Raw genomic sequence first — 22,008 nt, forward strand, 5'->3', positions numbered from 1 at the left:
GCCATTAAAGTTGAAGGAAAAATGGCGTCGTGTCGGGTGTTCGAGAAGGTCACAGTGTATATTTGGCACGAGGAAGGCACCAAAACAAACAAATATGGGGAACCTGTTACTTTAAAACTTGAACATGATCCTCACGGATTAGCCTGCAAAATTAAACGAGGTAATTTTCAATGTAATGGTTTATTTCATAGTGCCATTAAACCTGCGGTTTAATTATTTCAACCATAAACTTGTTGTTTTGTTGGGGAAATTATTGATAATTTTTAATAATATGGAGAGTTATATTAGTGTTGTTAAGTTGGTAGTTTTGTACTAGTGAGTAATCGTAGTTTTGTATCTTCCTGAGGATTTTTTTTCTGTTTTCCTGTGGTTTAGCACCTAACGACCGGGAAGATAATTTTTCTGGTGGTTTTTTTAAACCCGGGGGTTTGTAAGCCACTCAGAGTAACCCAGGGAAGCCAGTGCTTCGTCCACGAGGGGCGGCTTCCCACGGGGGTTAATGTGACCCACACCAGTCCACTAACACCCAGGATGTGACCCACACCAGTCCACTAACACCCAGGATGTGACCCACACCAGTCCACTAACACCCAGGATGCCACCCACACCAGTCCACTAACACCCAGGATGTGACCCACACCAGTCCACTAACACCCAGGATGTGACCCACACCAGTCCACTAACACCCAGGATGTGACCCACACCAGTCCACTAACACCCAGGATGTGACCCACACCAGTCCACTAACACCCAGGATGTGACCCACACCAGTCCACTAACACCTAGGATGTGACCCACACCAGTCCACTAACACCCAGGATGCGGCCCACACCAGTCCACTAACACCCAGGATGCGGCCCACACCAGTCCACTAACACCCAGGATGTGACCCACACCAGTCCACTAACACCCAACACCCAGGATGTGACCCACACCAGTCCACTAACACCCAGGATGTGACCCACACCAGTCCACTAACACCCAGGATGTGACCCACACCAGTCCACTAACACCCAGGATGCGACCCACACCAGTCCACTAACACCCAGGATGCGACCCACACCAGTCCACTAACACCCAGGATGCGACCCACACCAGTCCACTAACACCCAGGATGTGACCCACACCAGTCCACTAACACCCAGGATGTGACCCACACCAGTCCACTAACACCCAGGATGTGACCCACACCAGTCCACTAACACCCAGGATGTGACCCACACCAGTCCACTAACACCCAGGATGTGACCCACACCAGTCCACTAACACCCAGGATGTGACCCACACCAGTCCACTAACACCCAGGATGTGACCCACACCAGTCCACTAACACCCAGGATGTGACCCACACCAGTCCACTAACACCCAGGATGTGACCCACACCAGTCCACTAACACCCAGGATGTGACCCACACCAGTCCACTAACACCCAGGATGTGACCCACACCAGTCCACTAACACCCAGGATGTGACCCACACCAGTCCACTAACACCCAGGATGTGACCCACACCAGTCCACTAACACCCAGGATGTGACCCACACAAGTCCACTAACACCCAGGATGTGACCCACACCAGTCCACTAACACCCAGGATGTGACCCACACCAGTCCACTAACACCCAGGATGTGACCCACACCAGTCCACTAACACCCAGGATGTGACCCACACCAGTCCACTAACACCCAGGATGCGACCCACACCAGTCCACTAACACCCAGGATGCCACCCACACCAGTCCACTAACACCCAGGATGCCACCCACACCAGTCCACTAACACCCAGGTACCTACTTACTGCTAGGTGAACACTGGTATTGGGTGTAAGATTCAGGTACCTACTTACTGCTAGGTGAACACTGGTATTGGGTGTAAGATACAGGTACCTACTTACTGCTAGGTGGACACTGGTAGTGGGTGTAAGAGACAGGTACCTACTTACTGCTAGGTGAACACTGGTAGTGGGTGTAAGATTCAGGTACCTACATACTGCTAGGTGAACACTGGTAGTGGGTGTAAGATTCAGGTACCTACTTACTGCTAGGTGAATACTGGTAGTGGGTGTAAGATTCAGGTACCTACTTACTGCTAGGTGAACACTGGTAGCAGGTGTAAGATTCAGGTACCTACTTACTCGTAGGTGAACACTGGTCGTGGGTGTAAGATTCTGGTACCTACTTACTCGTAGGTGAACACTGGTAGTGGGTGTAAGATTCAGGTACCTACTTACTGGTAGGTGAACACTGGTAGTGGGTGTAAGATTCAGGTACCTACTTACTGGTAGTTGAACACTGGTATTGGGTGTAAGATTCAGGTACCTACTTACTGCTAGGTGAACACTGGTATTGGGTGTAAGATTCAGGTACCTACTTACTGCTAGGTGAACACTGGTATTGGTTGTAAGATTCAGGTACCTACTTTCTACTAGGAGAACACTGGTAGTGGGTGTAAGTCCCAGGTACCTGCTTACTGCTAGGTGAACACTAGCAGCATGTGTGATACCCAGGTACCTACTGACTGCCAGGTGAACAAGGGTAAGAGATGTAAGGAGATGCGCCCAACGTTTCCACCCATGCCGGGGATTGAACCACAGACACTCATTTTGTGAGGCGAGTGTGTTGCCAACTGAGCCACGGGACTACCAGGAGTTAGGGGCTTAAAGTAACAAACAAAACTCTCAGCCTTCATATATACCCTGAGAGGTTGACATGACATGTGTGCAACACTTGGTATCTTTTATTTGTGCAACACTTGGTATCTTTTATTTGTGCAACACTTGGTATCTTTTATTTGTGCAACACTTGGGTTTCCTTATTTGTGCAACACTTGGGTTTCCTTATTTGTGCAACACTTGGTATCTTTTATTTGTGCAACACTTGGGTTTCCTTGTTTGTGCAACACTTGGGTATCCTTGTTTGTGCAACACTTGGGTATCCTTATTTGTGCAACACTTGGGTTTCCTTATTTGTGCAACACTTGGGTTTCCTTATTTGTGCAACACTTGGGTTTCCTTATTTGTTCAACACTTGGGTATCCTTATTTGTGCAACACTTGGGTTTCCTTATTTGTTCAACACTTGGGTATCCTTATTTGTGCAACACTTGGGTTTATTGGTGCAACACTTGGTATCTTTTATTTGTGCAACACTTGGGTATCCTTATTTGTGCAACACTTGGGTTTCCTTATTTGTGCAACACTTGGGTTTCCTTATTTGTGCAACACTTGGGTATCCTGATTTGTGCAACACTTGGGTTTCCTTATTTGTGCAACACTTGGGTATCCTTATTTGTGCAACACTTGGGTATCCTTATTTGTGCAACACTTGGGTATCCTTATTTGTGCAACACTTGGGTATCCTTATTTGTGCAACACTTGGGTATCCTTATTTGTGCAACACTTGGGTTTCCTTATTTGTGCAACACTTGGGTTTCCTTATTTGTGCAACACTTGGGTTTCCTTATTTGTGCAACACTTGGGTTTCCTTATTTGTGCAACACTTGGGTTTCCTTATTTGTGCAACACTTGGGTTTATTTGTGCAACACTTGGTATCTTTTATTTGTTCAACACTTGGGTATGTTTAATTTAGCAGTTGGGTATCTGCCTGATACAGACCATGTGTGTCTTTAATATAGTAATTGGTTAACTGTATTTGAAGCCTACTTGGGTATCTTAATACAACACTTGGGTATCTTAATACAACACTTGGGTATCTTAATACAACACTTGGGTATCTTAATACAATACTTGGGTATTTTTATTTGATGCAACACTTGGGTATCTTCATTTGATGTAACACTATGCAGCAGTATCCTTCACTATTTTATTTTATTTATTTTATGTCTGCAAACAGTACATGTAGGATCTGCCTTCCAGGCAGAGTTCATTGACCTGAGAGAAATTTCTCCCCAGGCTTTGTCTATTATCCTTAAACTTTGCAGGATATTAAAATGGTTTTTCCATTATTCTTCGAAGTGACCTGTTTCAGAGGTCACTTCAAAGCACCTTTTAAATAATGCTTTTATGTAAAATTTCTTAAAATTGGAAATTACCTGCTGGTCCATGGGTTGTATTAGAGGAGTGGTGTTAAGCAGCAAGCACTTCACTAATGAACTTGCATTCATCCACCAAACTTTCCTCCAAACCTGGAGGGCGAGATAAGATTTCGTTCGGATTTTTTAACCCCGGAGGGTTAGCAACCCAGGATAACCAAAAGAGGCAGTGTGTCATCGAGGTACCTGTCTTATTTCCATTGGAGTCCTCAATCTTGTCCCCCAGGATTCGACCTACACCGGTCGACTAACACCCAAGTACCTATTTGCTGCTAGGCAAACAGGACAACAGGTGTAAGGAAACGCTCCGAAATGTTTCTACCCCACCTGGAATCGAACCTGGTCCCTCTACATGTGAAGCGAGAGCTTTGCCAGCCAGGCCATGGGGTCACCAGCCAGGCTACGGGGCCGTGGGGTGAGCAGGAGCATTGTCCATTACCGGAAGTGCCCTTAATGTTAAGTTTTTTCTGCAAGGTACAACTTCACACATGGGGCAAACACTTCATGTATCCCCTCAGTGAGGAACTGCCTTGTTACTCGAGCTTTACTATTAGCCCTCCACACTGAGTTTACTTTTTATCACATTGTTTTTCTTAAACCCCTTTGGATTTTTAGAGTGGTATACAAGCAACAGTTTAATTTTGCAGTCCCCACTAGCATTACCACACAATAAGAGTGTTAGCCTGTCTTTCATGCACATATGTCTTGGTAATGATTTTTCTTATTGTATAATGTAGGTTCTGTTAGGCATTGTTTTCCAGAAGAGGCCGGTTTCATCACAATTAAATACTTGAGGAATAAATCCCTTGATGTCTCTGCAGGTTTTAAATTCCTTAACGAAATTTTCAGCCTCATCTCTGTTAGCACTGGCAGCCTCCCCATACCTTCCTACACTATGAATCCCGCTCCTCTTTTTAAACCTATCAAACCAGCCCCTACTTGCCTTAAATTCATCTCTTTCACCACTTTCATGGGGTGTCTCACCTAAGATCATTATATAACCGCTCTGCCTTCTCACAAATTATTCAGAAACACTTGGCATCACTGGCCAACTGTTTTTCATTAATCCACACTTAGAAGTTTTTCCATATCTTCAATTACCTGTGACCTTTTCACAGCAAGAATTTTCACTCCTTTTGCAACATCAGCCACTTCTATTGCACCCCTCCCCTTTTTTTTTAAGTACTAATGGATTGCCACCTTTGAGGTTCGGGGTAACCCTTGCTACCTTGAGTATTGTTGGAAAAGTTGAAGACTTCATTGCATTGATTTATTGAACAGAGTTGCAGTAGTGGGTGACAGCACATGACCTCCTATTATTGTGCATTAGTGGCAGCAAATTATTTAGGCTTCCTGCCTTGCTTTTCAGTGACTATTATAAGTGAGACTTGGGTAGGATTAGTTAGAACTAGATACAGTGAATTTGGGAAATTTTCAGAAAGGTAGTCACTAGCCTGAGTATTTGAAATTGGGAGTTTGCTAGCTAATTTTAATCCTGTAGTAGAGAAGAAATCATTTAGTATATTGGCTGTCTGGAGGCTGGGTATGAGGTTCATCTGGTTAAGTTTATATCTCTGTTTTTGGATGGTTTTCAAGAGCCCGAGGTTTCAGAGAGGGTTTTCCAGGTCTTTTTCGTATCAACTTTCATTTTGTTAAATTTGCTAGCATAATAAAATTGTTTAGATTTCCTTATTATAGTGGCAAGTCCTGCCGTATATCGATTGGTCTGATACTTAGGTACTAAACTCAATATGAACTGTTCTTCATATTGATGTTATTTGTCATTGGACTTGAAGATGGTATTTGTAAGCCATGGGCTGTTGAGTTTCATTGCTGTGATCTGTTTAGTTTTAATTGGACAGTGTCTGTTGAACATTTTTTTTTTTTTTTTCTAAAAAATATGACGCATTCATTAATTTCATGACTCGGAAATCTCTGTATCAGTCAAGGTTACATAATGCTGAAATTAAGTATTTACTGACGATTCATCATGGTAATTTACGAAGGTGGGGTAATTGTCATTGGTGTTATCTGTGATTATCCCTGCATTGAGAGGAGATACAGTAATGGTCCAGATACAGTCAAGTACTGAGGCATTTATAGGATTAGTTATAGATGGTAATTGCAAGCAATTGTTCATAGTGTTTGTGAAATTAGCCACTTGATTGAGAGGTCATCTGCTTGAATGAGGTTTATGCTGAAGTTGCTACCAAGTATCAGGTGATGTTTTTCATCTCTGTTTTAAATAAGTTTTTTAGGTTGTCACTGCCTATTGAATGTTCATTGTTCTCTAGGATGTGTAAATTGAATCAAACATTCTTGTTATTGCATCACTTGCACTTTTTTTTCTGTTCCCTTGAAACCAAGTTAACATAGGTTAAAGATAATGTATTTTGTTATTAATTCATACTCACCTGTGTATTATTTTTTCACATGTTTTAAATAATGACAAGTAAGACATTTGTTTATGTGGTACCTATTGATTTCAGATTGGAGTGGAACAGTCTACCTAGTTGGGTTACTGAGGCTAGGACTTTGGGTAGTTTCAAATTTTGGTTGGATAAGTACATGAGTGGGAGGGGTTGGATTTGAGAGGGACTTGCACATCAGAGCTTATTTCTTGGGAAGCATTGAAAATTGGGTTGGTCAAATGTTTTGTTAGTGGGATGAATTGTAAAGGACCTGCCTAGTGTGGGCCAACAGGCCTGCTGCAGTGGTCCTCCTTTCTTATGTTCTTATGATTCGAACTTTTATAGATAGGTGTAACCCAAGTTCATTTAGCTGTGTTTGGTAATGTTTTAGTTTATATAGATTTGTTAAAGAGCAGTGCAGTAGTTGGTGATATTTTATGTGCAGCTGACTTTATGTGAGGGCATTCAGGGAAACCAGTTGGCCGAACTTGAGTGCTGGAGGTGGGAAGTACAGTGCCTGCACTCTGAAGGAGGGGTGGAGGTGGGAAGTACAGTGCCTGCACTCTGAAGGAGGGGTGGATGTGGGAAGTACAGTACCTGCACTCTGAAGGAGGGGTGGAGGTGGGAAGTACAGTGCCTGCACTCTGAAGGAGGGGTGGAGGTGGGAAGTACAGTGCCTGCACTCTGAAGGAGGGGTGGAGGTGGGAAGTACAGTGCCTGCACTCTGAAGGAGGGGTGGAGGTGGGAAGTACAGTGCCTGCACTCTGAAGGAGGGGTGGAGGTGGGAAGTACAGTACCTGCACTCTGAAGGAGGGGTGGAGGTGGGAAGTACAGTGCCTGCACTCTGAAGGAGGGGTGGAGGTGGGAAGTACAGTGCCTGCACTCTGAAGGAGGGGTGGAGGTGGGAAGTACAGTACCTGCACTCTGAAGGAGGGGTGGAGGTGGGAAGTACAGTACCTGCACTCTGAAGGAGGGGTGGAGGTGGGAAGTACAGTGCCTGCACTCTGAAGGAGGGGTGGAGGTGGGAAGTACAGTGCCTGCACTCTGAAGGAGGGGTGGAGGTAGGAAGTACAGTGCCTGCACTCTGAAGGAGGGGTGGAGGTAGGAAGTACAGTGCCTGCACTCTGAAGGAGTGGTGGAGGTGGGAAGTACATTGCCTGCACTCTGAAGGAGGGGTGGAGGTGGGAAGTACAGTGCCTGCACTCTGAAGGAGGGGTGGAGGTAGGAAATACAGTGCCTGCACTCTGAAGGAGGGGTGGAGGTGGGAAGTACAGTGCCTGCACTCTGAAGGAGGGGTGGAGGTGGGAAGTACAGTGCCTGCACTCTGAAGGAGGGGTGGAGGTGGGAAGTACAGTGCCTGCACTCTGAAGGAGGGGTGGAGCTGGGAAGTACAGTGCCTGCACTCTGTAGGAGGGGTGGAGGTGGGAAGTACAGTGCCTGCACTCTGAAGGAGGGGTGGAGGTGGGAAGTACAGTGCCTGCATTCTGCAGGAGGGATGGAGGTGGGAAGTACAGTACCTGTACTCTGAAGGAGGGGTGGTGGTGGGAAGTACAGTACCTGCACTCTGAAGGAGGGGTGGAGTTGGGAAGTACAGTACCTGCACTCTGAAGGAGGGGTGGAGGTGGGAAGTACAGTACCTGCACTCTGCAGGAGGGGTGGAGGTAGGAAGTACAGTGCCTGCACTCTGCAGGAGGGGTGGAGGTGGGAAGTACAGTACCTGCACTCTGAAGGAGGGGTGGAGGTAGGAAGTACAGAGCCTGCACTCTGAAGGAGGGTGGAGGTGGGAAGTACAGTGCCTGCACTCTGAAGGAGGGATGGAGGTGGGAAGTACAGTACCTGCACTCTGAAGGAGGGGTGGAGGTGGGAAGTACAGTACCTGCACTCTGAAGGAGGGGTGGAGGTGGGAAGTACAGTGCCTGCACTCTGAAGGAAGGGTGGAGGTGGGAAGTACAGTACCTGCACTCTGAAGGAGGGGTGGAGGTGGGAAGTACAGTACCTGCACTCTGAAGGAGGGGTGGAGGTGGGAAGTACAGTGCCTGCTCTCTGAAGGAGGGGTGGAGGTGGGAAGTACAGTACCTGCACTCTGAAGGAGGGGTGGAGGTGGGAAGTACAGTACCTGCACTCTGAAGGAGGGGTGGAGGTGGGAAGTACAGTGCCTGCACTCTGAAGGAGGGGTGGAGGTGGGAAGTACAGTACCTGCACTCTGAAGGAGGGGTGGAGGTGGGAAGTACAGTACCTGCACTCTGAAGGAGGGGTGGAGGTGGGAAGTACAGTACCTGCACTCTGAAGGAGGGGTGGAGGTGGGAAGTACATTGCCTGCACTCTGAAGGAGGGGTGGAGGTGGGAAGTACAGTGCCTGCACTCTGCAGGAGGGGTGGAGGTGGGAAGTACAGTGCCTGCACCCTGAAGGAGGGGTGGAGGTGGGAAGTACAGTGCCTGCACTCTGAAGGAGGGGTGGAGGTGGGAAGTACAGTGCCTGCACTCTGAAGGAGGGGTGGAGGTGGGAAGTACAGTGCCTGCACTCTGAAGGAGGGGTGGAGGTGGGAAGTACAGTACCTGCACTCTGAAGGAGGGGTGGAGGTGGGAAGTACAGTACCTGCACTCTGAAGGAGGGGTGGAGGTAGGAAGTACAGTACCTGCACTCTGAAGGAGGGGTGGAGGTAGGAAGTACAGTACCTGCACTCTGAAGGAGGGGTGGAGGTAGGAAGTACAGTACCTGCACTCTGAAGGAGGGGTGGAGGTGGGAAGTACAGTACCTGCACTCTGAAGGAGGGGTGGAGGTGGGAAGTACAGTACCTGCACTCTGAAGGAGGGGTGGAGGTAGGAAGTACAGTACCTGCACTCTGAAGGAGGGGTGGAGGTGGGAAGTACAGTACCTGCACTCTGAAGGAGGGGTGGAGGTGGGAAGTACAGTGCCTGCACTCTGAAGGAGGGGTGGAGGTGGGAAGTACAGTACCTGCACTCTGAAGGAGGGGTGGAGATATGTTGCAGTTTTTGAACTGTAGTATTGGCACACCTCTGGTAAGACAGTGTTGGAGTGAGTGATGAAAGTGTTTCTTCTCTTTCGGGTCACCCTGCCTTGGTGGGTTACCCTGCCTTTGTGGGTCACCCTGCCTTGGTGGGTCACCCTGCCTTGGTGGGTCACCCTGCCTTTGTGGGTCACCCTGCCTTGGTGGGTCACCCTGCCTTTGTGGGTCACCCTGCCTTTGTGGGTCACCCTGCCTTTGTGGGTCACCCTGCCTTTGTGGGTCACCCTGCCTTTGTGGGTCACCCTGCCTTTGTGGGTCACCCTGCCTTTGTGGGTCACCCTGCCTTGGTGGGTCACCCTGCCTTGGTGGGTCACCCTGCCTTGGTGGGTCACCCTGCCTTGGTGGGCCACCCTGCCTTGGTGGGTCACCCTTCCTTGGTGGGCCACCCTCCCTTGGTGGGCCACCCTGCCTTGGTGGGTCACCCTGCCTTGGTGGGTCACCCTGCCTTGGTGGGCCACCCTGCCTTGGTGGGTCACCCTGCCTTGGTGGGTCACCCTGCCTTGGTGGGCCACCCTGCCTTGGTGGGCCACCCTGCCTTGGTGGGTCACCCTGCCTTGGTGGGTCACCCTGCCTTGGTGGGCCACCCTGCCTTGGTGGGTCACCCTGCCTTGGTGGGCCACCCTGCCTTGGTGGGTCACCCTGCCTTGGTGGGCCACCCTGCCTTGGTGGGTCACCCTGCCTTGGTGGGCCACCCTGCCTTGGTGGGCCACCCTGCCTTGGTGGGTCACCCTGCCTTGGTGGGTCACCCTGCCTTGGTGGGTCACCCTGCTTTGGTAGGAAACGGCTGATGTGCTAAAAAATATGCAGAATATGAGCTTAATTTCCAGCTTTGTTCCTTAGCACCGCACATCTGTGTACAGTGACACCTAACTTTGTGCCCCTGATTCCATTACTCTCAAATTAATGTTTGTAGTAATGTTTTATAAAGAGAAAAGTAACTTGAAATTCTTTTTTCAAAGCGGCAAATATCAAGTTGCTGCCAATAGTGTGCCAGCTACTAGATATCAATGGCAAAGTTTTCCCACAAAAATAATAAGATTAGCAAAGAATTTAATTAGTGCAAGAAAGTTTGGAACAAAATGTTTGAAGTGGAATGACATTTTGAAACCTGGAAATGTGCAAAAAGGGGCAAAACTAGAGGTCAGCTTGACAAGAATGCAACTGGGTCTACAGTCAGCTGAGAAGCCTACTCACCACAACAGCTAAGTGATGCTTCGTAAGGTATAAATTTGCTCTCTGCTATTAGTTAAAAATTTAACACCATGACAATGCAGTTTATGAGAGCTCAAAAGTAATTCTGTAATAATGTGATAGGTGGCACCCCTCCCCTCTTACCTTCCCTCCCAGCTATCCTACACATTTCTTGCTGGCCTTTAATGCTAGCAGGTGGAGAGGTAACTCACCATAATGGATGGAAAAGTATTGTAGGAGATTTTAGATTTTGCCACTGAAGCAGCTAGTTTACTGTGCACCCTGTATCCATCCTGTGGACGGTAGTGCAAGAGCATTTGGATTCACATAAGGCCTAGGAAATGGGCCCTAAAAGGGTTTACACGAGTGCATACATCTGGATTAATATCTACAGTTCACTTACGTTCACTTGCTTGATATATCTGGTATTTTATTTTCATTAATAAGATATCGTGACATATCATATAGGTCATTATACTGTTCATCTCTATCTTCCTTAATAAATGATCAATTAAACACAGTGTTTAAGATAGCGACCATAGTGCTGGCCACATACTGTGTGTTTGGTTTGATCATCATCATCATCATCATCTGAGGGGTGTTAATGTTGCAGTTTAAAAACTGTAGTGTAAAGCACCCTTCTGGCAAGACAGTGATGGAGTGAATGATGGTGAAAGTTTTTCTTTTTCGGGCCACCCTGCCTCGGTGGGAATCGGCCAGTGTGATAATAATAAAATAAACTGTGTGTCTGCTAAACTGCCAGAAGTACTGGTAACCAAATCTAAGTCTGGCAACTACAACATCAGTCAGTCTGTTCACATTGCAAGTTGCTCCATAAACATGCTTATCTTATGGAAAAGGTCAGGGCTGTTATTTTGTATCACATTCTTATTCCATGCACATGAGAGATTACAGGGTCATGGTGGGTCTTTAGCAGACCCCAATTGGTTAAATACTCTAGTTGTTTAGAATTTTAGTCACCATTTCATTGACAGGTTAACCAATACCAGTTAAGTAATGCATTGATGCATTAAATGAATTCGTTTTAAAATTTTAGTTACTTTGCCATTGATATAATTGTTGGTCCCTTTTTGTATGGTAAGCCATAATACTGCCCCCCCCCCCTTTTTTTTTTTTTTTTTTTTTTTTAACTCTGTGGGCATCTGCCAAGGCAGGGTGATCCAAAGAAGAAAATGCATCCTCCATTATTCATTCACTTACTTTCCAACCAGAAGTGTGCTAGAGTGCAGACACTGCACTTTCCACCTCCAAGATTCTTGTCTGGCTAACCAGTTTCTCAGAATTCCTTCATAAAAGTTATCTTACTCACACTCAATAGTATATCCATTACCACTTGTCTCCATTCACTCCTATGAAATATGCTCACACAAGTCTGTTGGATGATCAAGCCCCTAAAACTTGGACTCTCTTACCCCCTTCAACTATTCCTAGGATGACCCCTAACCTTCCTTCCTTCCACCCAGGATTCATATGCCTTCCTTGTTAAACTAACTCTCCATCCTCTACATATCCCAAACCACCTCCACAACCCCTCTTCAACCCTCTGACTTGTACCCTTGGTGACCCCATATCACTTTTTAATTTGTACTGTTTTTTTTTTATTATTATTTTTTACTTGATATTCACACTACAAGTTGCTCTCAAACTTGGCACCTCAGCTGCCTCTTGCCGCTTTCTTTTTTATATCAGCATTCACGAGTTATTCCTCAGTACCCTTTTTTTTTTTCCCCTCCTAAGATAAATCTAGGAAATTTCCCCTTATCTTTTCTCTCTTCATTTTCTCCATTAACATAAAATCTTTTCTTTTCACATACTTCAGTTCTCCACTTCCCATACTCTCCCTGTCCCATGCATGAAACTACTACCTACCCTTTATGACTAATATTCAACAACTCTCCATCTTTCTGGTACCTCCACCTCCCAGTCTATCATCTCTTTTCTTTCTGCTAAGCCCATTTGCTCTTCAGGCTTAATCACCTTATTGATCTTTTTTCTTTTTTTTTTTTTACACAGGGTTTGACAAGGTTAACCCTTTGACTGTCGAGGTCGTATATATACGTCTTACGAGGTACAGTGTTTGACGTATATATACTCATAAATTCTAGTGGCTTCAAATCAAGTGGGAGAAAGCTGGTAGGCCCACATGTGAGAGAATGGGTCTGTGTGGTCAGTGTGCACCATATAAAAAAAATCCTGGAGCACGCAGTGCATAATGAGAATAAAAAAAACTCGGACCGTTTTTTTTTTTTTATTAAAATGCCAACTTTGTGGTATATTTTTGTATAGTATTTATGGTTGTATTCTCGTTTTCATGGTCTCATTTGATAGAATGGAAAACATCTTATAGAAATAGAGGTGATTTTGATTGATTTTACTATAAAAAGAACCTGGAAATGGAGCTCAAAGTAGTGGAAATGTTTGATTTTTGCCAATGTTCAAAAGTAAACAAATGATGCCATTGTCCAATAAATGTCCAACTAGCTATTCTAATATGCAGTCATGAATGGGTTTATGTTATTTATACAATTATTACAATATTCCAGTAGTCTGCATAATAGTAAGTCTTATTTTTTGTTTGAATAAAAATTCAAAATAGAAAGCAAGAGTAACATCAAAGGGGCCTGGAGACATGACTGATGAACAAAGAAAATGTTATTTTAGAGCCAGGAATGTCTGCATTGTTCATTCTGAACCTTATTTTGAAATTGTCATATTTTTTCATTTTCGTGAAATTGGCCAAATTGCAAATTTCTGACCACGTTATAGGGTAGTTGAAATCGGCAAATGGGCAGTTTCTTGTACTCAATTGAAAGAGCTTTGAGTTTGGTCTACTGGAGCAATGGAATTAGCGGAAAATAGGGCTCAAAGTGGGCGAAATTGCCGATTTGTAAATATCGCCGGGGTCGCTAACTTCGCGAGAGCGTAGTTCCGTCAGTTTTCCATCAAATTTCGTGTTTTTGGTGTCATTATAATCGGGAAAAGATTTTCTATCATGTCATAAGAAAAAAAATTTTTTTTTTTTTTTTTTTTTTTAAATTTTGCGACGCCAGGAGACACTTCAGGATTGGGGCTTGCGACAGTCAAGGGGCTAAGGATCCCTAGCTTTATTGACAAGCTATTTACAGGTTAAGGATTCCTAACTTTATTGGCAAGCTAAGAGCTGTTACCTACATCAGCTCATTTGAAAGCATTTTTATTGTTATGAGACATACAAGTAGGGAACAGGATGAAATTGGAGTCATCTGTGGGCCAGCATTTTCATTTGATCAACTGACTTTATCTCGTTGACATCATTATGCTGTACGAATGTGTTCCATACTCGAGTCATCCTGGGTATATATGATCACAGATGGAGTGATTTTTCTGGAGAAGGGTACAGCCAGAGTGAAGTTGCTGCTTTCTGCCCGTCTTGTGGCATAAAAGCTTGTTTCACGCTGTCCTCGAAGTGGATCCAAGTGTGGTACTTTGACAATATTGGTCTTGTACATAACAGTAAGGCCACCCACATCCCTCCTATGTTGAAGGCTCTGCTGAAATGACAGATCTATCCAGGATGGGTCCAGGCGAGAGATGAGACGTCTTGCTCTGTTCTCTACTCTGTCAAGCAGTTGCAGATGAGAGGGGGGCAGGCAAACCAAGAAAGTGGAGCATACTCAAGGTGTGAGCGTACTTGTGCCTCGTACAGAATCTTGCAACCCCTACTGTTATTCTCCACAAAATTTGCTGATAAACTTGCCCATTCTTTCATTGGCTCTCCCTTTTTTGCATTCCATCACCATTTTTTAACCTTCCTCTTCCTCTCCATGTACTCTACTTTCAGTCTATCATGTTTACATTGTAAAATCTTTTCATATGCTAATTTCTTCTCTCTTACCACCCTCTTTACTTCATCATTCCATCTGTCTGATGTTCTTCCCACCTGCACCTACCCTCCTATACCCACAAACTTGTGCTACATGCTTTAGTAATGCATTCTAAAATTTAACCCATACCTCTTCAACCACCACCTCATTTCTTGCACTTTCTCTAGCCCACATATCCCTCAATAGTTGCTGATAGCTTTCCTTAATTCATTCATTTTTACATCCCTCTTACCCACTGCTGCCAGTCTACTTGTACTCCATCTGCCCGTTACTCTTACTGTCACGACCTTAAATGATCTGATTTTTCTGTTGCTCCTTTAAAAACGTGGACATTCTGAAATCTACCCATTAACCTTCTGTCTTATTCTCAAAATAAATATTTTCTACTATCAAACTCTTTCTACACTTTGGTTAAGGACCCCTCATTTTCATTTACTCCTGGCACTAAAAACTTTACCACCCCATCTACAACTCTCACTAGCATTAAGCTTTCCCACAGAAATAATCCTTTCACATGGCAGAAAATATCCTAAGTATTCACTTAAGATCTGCCAAACTCGCTTACTCTTGTGCAACTCTTCTTAAGGTGCATACATGGCTGTATGTATAAAATTACTCATATTGTTATTCTCTTATTAATCTTAAACCCCTCCCTTCACCCATTCCGAGCCTGTACACATTCCTATTTTTGTACATCCCTCCTGTAGAGCCATATGACCCTTAAGTTTAGCACTTACATTGATATTTGTTTATTATTATTATTATTATTATTATTCATCCACATCACGATGGGCAATAGGTCAGATAGTGACAGTGTGCTCTTCTCCTTGTAACCCTGTATTCAAGAGTGACACCTCTCCATTCATAACAGTACTATACAGCCTCTCCTCACTTAGCAACATACTTGTTTGCCGACGACTCGGACTTAAGATGGGCTCTCTGACCAGTATGCATACCTAAATAATGTATATTAGAACTGATTTCCTCTATTCTGTTTATTACAATAACAGTACATTACTGTATAAACATTTAAAAATATACCAGAAATGTTGTAAATGATGCAAAGGTGACAAAACAATATCAAAGATGGTTGAAACAAATCCACTACCATTGTAGTGTGCTCCTCACTTAACGATGAATTCGTTTACCGATGTGGTTTTAGGAACGAAACTCCGTTGTTAAGTGAGGAGAGGCTGTGATTTAACCCTTTCAGGGTCCAAGGCCAAAAACTGAAGTGGTGCTCCAGTGTCCAAGAAATTTTGAAAAAAAAAAAAAAAGTTTTTTTCTTACAGAATTAGAGAGTATATTTTTGTGAAGGTAATAAGACAAAAAAAAAAAATTCTGATCAGTACTTACCGAGATACAGTGCCAAGAAGTTTACCCAAAATGACCGAGTGGCGGCAACATCGACGAATTCCACATACGCACATTACTTTATTTAACGTTTTTTTTTGTAGTTTTTCTTTTCTTTTCTATTTTTTCTTCTTTTCCTACTAACATTTGGGGCCTGAGAGACCAATACTGTATATAATGTATATATATAAACTCTCTGTATTGAACACAATAACCGCACTAAAGTTATTACATTATTATTTACCACTGTTGTTTATTACAATAAACATGCACAAATCTTGTATAATACTAATGTTCTATCATATATTTACATATTTACAATCACTGGACATGGTTTTAGAACTGCTGGAGCTTGTGGAACTCCTTGAAACAAGGCACCATGCACAGAGGCACCTTACATTCCTCGCACATAAACCGAGTGTCTTTGCATCTTTGTTGCCGTCGTTTTGTTTGTGCACAGACAATACATCTCTTCTGAGCAAATTTCTTCTTAGTTGCAGGAAGCTGTATTATGAAATGATCACCTTCCCTCCTCAAACGCTTGGGTATATCCTGAGGAGTTTGAGGACCTTGTTGTATAGCAGGTGTTGTTACCTGGTACTTCATTATGAGTTGTCTGACAACAGACAAACAAAATTCACCATATGGTGGTCTGTTGCCAGTCTTCATTTGGTACATATTATATGCATTGAGCATTGAAATGTCCATGAGATGGAAGAAAAGTTTCATGTACCACTTGTAACTCTTATGAACACAGTCAACAAAGCCAATTTGCATGTCACATTTGTCAACCAACTGCATGTTTTGTGTATAATCAATCACTGTCGCTGGTTTTCAAATATGTTCATTAGTTACTCGATCAACTTGGCCACTGTCTTGCATTTCGTTACGGTGAATGGTTGTCAACAATGTGACATCTTGTTTGTCATGCCACCGTAATGCCATAATGTCATTGGCAGTAAACACCTGCACGTCATCACCATGAGCACCTGCGTTGAACCTGGGCATGTTTACGATTAGAACGCACTGTGCCACACACATCTGTCTTGTTCACTCAAGAAATCACTGAGTAAAGGGCTTGTGTACCAGTTATCGGTATATAATGTATACCCCTTACCAAGATAAGGTGCCATCATGCTTCTCACTACGTCACCTGAGATACCCAATAACATCTTGGTATTTTTCAATGTTTTACATCCAGTGTATACAACAATATCCAGTACCAGGCCACTGTCACAGTCACAGAGTACAAACAGTTTTATACCAAAGCTTTTCCTCTTGCTCGGTATATACTGCTTGAATGACAGCCTACCTTTGAACAAAATCAAAGACTCGTCAATTACAAGATTCTTGAATGGATAAAAGTGCATGTTGAATTTTTGTTTGAGATACATAAAAACATTTCTAATCTTGTATAACCTGTCACTTCTGTCAGGCCTGGTTTTGTCAGAGAAGTGCAACATACGTAACAGTAAGATAAACCTGTTCACTGGGATGATTTCACTGAAGACCGGGGTAGAAATTAGCCGATCTGTGGACCAGTATGCTTTTATATTATGCTTATAGACATGAGGCATAAGCATTATTGTTGCAGAAAGCAAATACATTTCTGCAACAGTCGTCTCTTTCCACTGGTGTAGCCTTGACTGTGGTGAAATGATCGTATTTGCCATGGTGTACTCAAAATACTTGTTACTTTCCCTGACAATGGTTTCCATCAAGGGCTGGTCAAAGAATATTTCAAAAAATTCCAGTTCATTGGCCTTGGTTCCAAGGGGACAAGTAGGTAGAATTCCACTTTGAGAATCATCAAAGTGGTGGAGCTTGGGAACAAAATTGGGATTTTGCTGCCCATCCCAGATACGGTTTGCTGGTGGATACCGGACATCATAGGCTGGGTGTGCGGGTAGTTGTGGCTGTGGTGGGTTGGTGGCTGATGCTCCGCTTTGTCCTTCAACTGAGGAGTCAGCTGCATGGGTCCCAGCCTGGGCTGGCGAGTCACGCATGGCCGTGGCACTACCATCACCACTACCACCATCTACTGATGCCTGTGGTCTATCCATGCCAAGTGTAGCCACATCATCCTCACTTTCACTGTCTATTCCTGGTGTAGGGACACGGGATGTACTCCATCCTCTGGGCACTGCATAGGGTACACTACCCGAGCGCATGTGGTGGCGTACATACCGACGCTTCACTGGTGAATGTGTTTCCTTACTATAACTACTCGAATGATCGTCAAGGGAAATAAAATCACAATCCACGTCACTATCATCATCATTACTGAAGTCAGAGGCCTGCCCACACGAAAATAATAGTTTTCTCTTGCGATGAGGAGTGCCCACACCAGAGGTAGAAGGTTGAGCATCATCAGGGTTTTCTGCGCTATTATTGATATCCTGGTCATTCCTTTCGGTCACTAACTGATCAAAGCCAAAGAATTCGTCCCTAATTTCCACTTCCATCAGAGTCAGAACTATCAGATAGGAAGAGGAGAGTCCCAGTTTTCCTTGGAGTGAGAGCTGCCTTGCGAAGAGGCATGGTGAACAAAGGTAACTGAGCCAGCGTTCCCACAATGCTATGCGGGCGCCTAGAATTTTTGTTTATGGCGCACACCCACCACGCAGACCCGTTCTCTCACATGTAGGCCTATGAGTGTTTTCGCGCTAAATTTGACGCCGCTAGAATTTTGCCGTAGATCTACGGTTTGGACCCTGAATGTGAAGCCATAGATCTATGGGACAGACCCTGAAAGGGTTAATGTGCTATCTTACTGCTTGAGTTCAACATACATAAATGCATTACAAGTACAGTATTGAATGTTTATCATTATTAATGTTTACTCCAGCATCAGTTTGAAAATGTGTTGCTTATCTTGGCTACAGATATGTATTACTTTCTTAAAAACTCATCGTGAAATATTTATATACCAGTACGGTATATACAGAATTTTGAATTAAGGAATAAGTGGTGAAAACACCATAGAAAGGAAAATGCCATGATAGGAATAAACTTGACTGCGTTTTGCTTTTTAACCCTTTCACTGTCTCTCGTGTAGATCTACATTGTTGATGCAAATGTCACTCGCGTAAACAAACAAAAATCAACAAACAAGCTTTATTTCTATGAAGTGGAGTACGTTACATTATACAATTAGGATAATTAACATGGAAACTACTATAGAAAACCCCTTATTATGCAAGGCATTTCAGGCAGCCTTAAAACTAAATTATGGATGCTGGTATATGAGAATATGAATAATTAGTTTATAAAGGAGGTCTTCAGTAATTCAATAAAAAATTCTCATTAATGATACATAAAGATGAAGTTATATACTTGAGTTGAAGGAATGATGGAACAAGAACATGGACAATATTGCATGATATACCTGTGATGAGTTCTGAGAGTTTTTCTATTCCATGAGCTTGTTCATGAGTCAGGCTTGTCTGGTCAACCAGGCTGTTGCTGGCCCACAGAGCCACTGCAACCTGGTTGATCCAGCACGCCATTCAGCATAAATTATTGTCAGGATCACATTAAGGTACGGAGGTGTTTTTCAGCAGTAGCTTTGAAGTGACTGGCAGATAGAGACTTGGGAATCTTCAGGCAGAGTTCCAGATTTTAGGCCCTTTTAGGCACTGAATTTTTTCACAGGTTGAGATCAGTATGAGGAGTATCGTAGAGATTTTTGTTTCTTAGTATTATGCCTATGAATTTTGTTATAACTATCAAGAAAGAGTTTTCAGGGCAGGATTGGTATCAGAATTGATTGTTCTGTATATGTAGTATTCACAGTAGTATGAGTGAATTTTATGTACTACATATATTAAGTACATTTAGATTTTTGAAGATTGGGGGAGTGTGTTGTCTAGCACTAGACTGAGTGATCATTCATACAGCCACTTTTTGTGTTATTGGCCTAAGGTGATTTACTGTAGTGGATCCCTAGGCACAAGTAGCGTAGGTGAGAAAGAAAAAAGGGACAATACCATAACGGGAATAATACACAAATAATCCACACACATAGAGAGATGCTTGTGACAATGTTTCAGCCGAACTTGGACCATTTACAAGTTAAACTAATACACGAATGTGAGGGAGCCAGTCATGAGCTTCTTTCTCCTGTGTGCAGGTTATTTGTGTAGCATAGGTGAGGTAAGGATAGATAAGAGAGTAGTGTAATGTAAGTAGTGCTGCTTGAGGAACATAATAATATATGTTGAAGTGGTTCCCATTTGATTCAGATAAATTTTTTATATGCTGAATGCTGATATGTGTTTTAAGAACAGCGCCCTCAAATAGCTTAGTGGTAAATTTTGTACTTAACATTAGAGAATGGATCTACCTGGAGAGGGTTTCAGGGGTCAATGCCCCCCTGGCCCAGTTTAAGACCAGGCCATTGGCAGTTGTGTACAGAGTAACATATTCTGCCTCACGTGGTGCATGATGGAAAAAAACAAACATTCGATCTTGTGTTTGGTTGAAAATAGCAGATTTGATGCTTTTTCTAGGATAGTTTTTATAGTTTTATTGGCTGTTTATTGGTATCAGTTGATAGAATGGAAGACATACTAGTGAAGTAGAGATGAATTTAGTTGGTTTCAGGACCAAAAGTAGCTTGAAATTGGGCTAAAAGTGGCAGAAATATTTGATTTTTTGTCTAACTACCTAAGGATGATTCGCCAAGTTATCATACAGTATTTGATGCATTACCTCGGTCAGATCGTGAATGTAAATTGCAAACAATAATGGGCCTGAAACTGATGCAATAGGATACTTTACCTCGCTTGTATTGCTGTTTGCATTTCCCTTTCAAAAATGAAATTTCTTAAATATTGCATTTTCCAAATTGATCTTTCAGGAAGAGTTCTATCAAGCTTGCTAAATAAATGCAGTCTGACAATCCATTTTCCTCCTGAATACTCATTACTGTGTTAATCATAAAAATTGTTTCCAAGATTGTTCTTATGCATTGGAAGGGAAATATTAAAATTATTCATGCATTTGCAATATAAATAGTACTTATGTATTTGGTATGTTGAAAATCCTGCAGTGATTACTCGTCTGTACATAAGAAAGGTTATACGTACACACATAACTCGCATGTAGGAAAAAGGATCTTATGACAATATTTTCAGTCTGAGTTGGACGATTAACTAATAAGTGGTCCAAGTCAGACCAAAACATTGTCATAAACTTTCTCCTATGTGCAGGTTTTTGTGCTCCAGTCATGGTATTGTGCCTTTTTATTCTAAATAAAGATTAAGTAGTGGGGATAGTGGCCAAGTCCCTATAAAGTAAAGTAGGGCCTATGGTAGCTACTGAAACTGATGCTTAACCCTCTCACTGTCGAGACCCGTGCTGGCAAACTTGTTCTCAATGTCAAAGAATTTAAAATATATACATGTATATTTTTTTTTCTTATGAAATGATATAGAATTTTTTTATGAAGGCAATGAAACCAAAAGTACCTAAGTTGATGGAAAACTTACGGAATTATGCTCCCACTAAGTTAGCGGTCACAGCGATATTTACACATCGGCAATTTTTGCCCACTTTGAGCCCTATTTTGGGCCAATTCCATTGTTCCAGTCGATTATATACATAGCTATTTCGCTAGAACTCCTTTTGTTCTATCAATTGACTACAAGAAACCGCCCATTTACCTGTTTGAACTGCCCAATAAAGTGATCAGAAATTGGTAATTGGGCCAATTTCATACAGAATTCAAGAAGGCCAATTTCAGAATAGGATCCAGAATTAATGCAAACATTCCTAGTACTAAAATAACATTTTCTCTGTTCATTACTCACATCTCCAGTCTCCTCTTATATTAGGCTTGCTTTCCATTTTGAATTTTTATTCACGAAAAAATAGAAGATTTACAGTTATGCAGACTACTGCATCATTGTAAAAATGGTATAAATAATATCAGCTCAGTAGTGAAGGCATAGTAGACCCACCAGTTGATGTGTATCGGATGCGTGACGTGATTTGTTTACTCTTGAGCATCGTCAAAAGTTGAACATTTCTGCTCCTTTGAACTCGCTTTTAAGCTACTTTTAGTCTGTAAACCATTCAGAATCATCTC

The 22,008-nt window shown here is 43.1% G+C and overlaps 1 protein-coding gene across 4 annotated transcripts in view; it reads left to right on the top strand.

The window, feature by feature from the left end:
- Positions 1-8: 8 nt before the first annotated feature.
- Positions 9-22,008, top strand: part of Art4 (arginine methyltransferase 4) — a 167,544-nt gene continuing 145,544 nt past the window's right edge. For 3 of the 4 annotated variants that reach the window (XR_011390991.1, XM_070079630.1, XM_070079632.1), the window contains exon 1: positions 9-160. Coding sequence is in view for 2 of the 4 variants with exons in the window: in XM_070079630.1 (XP_069935731.1) it covers positions 22-160 (139 nt within the window). In the remaining 2 variants the exon portion in view is untranslated. The remainder of the gene's footprint in view (positions 161-22,008) is intronic. The other variant, XM_070079631.1, reaches the window with a different exon arrangement.

The sequence above is a fragment of the Cherax quadricarinatus genome, chromosome 100, assembly GCF_038502225.1.
Source record: "Cherax quadricarinatus isolate ZL_2023a chromosome 100, ASM3850222v1, whole genome shotgun sequence".
In the NCBI taxonomy this organism is placed as follows: Eukaryota; Metazoa; Arthropoda; class Malacostraca; order Decapoda; family Parastacidae; genus Cherax; species Cherax quadricarinatus.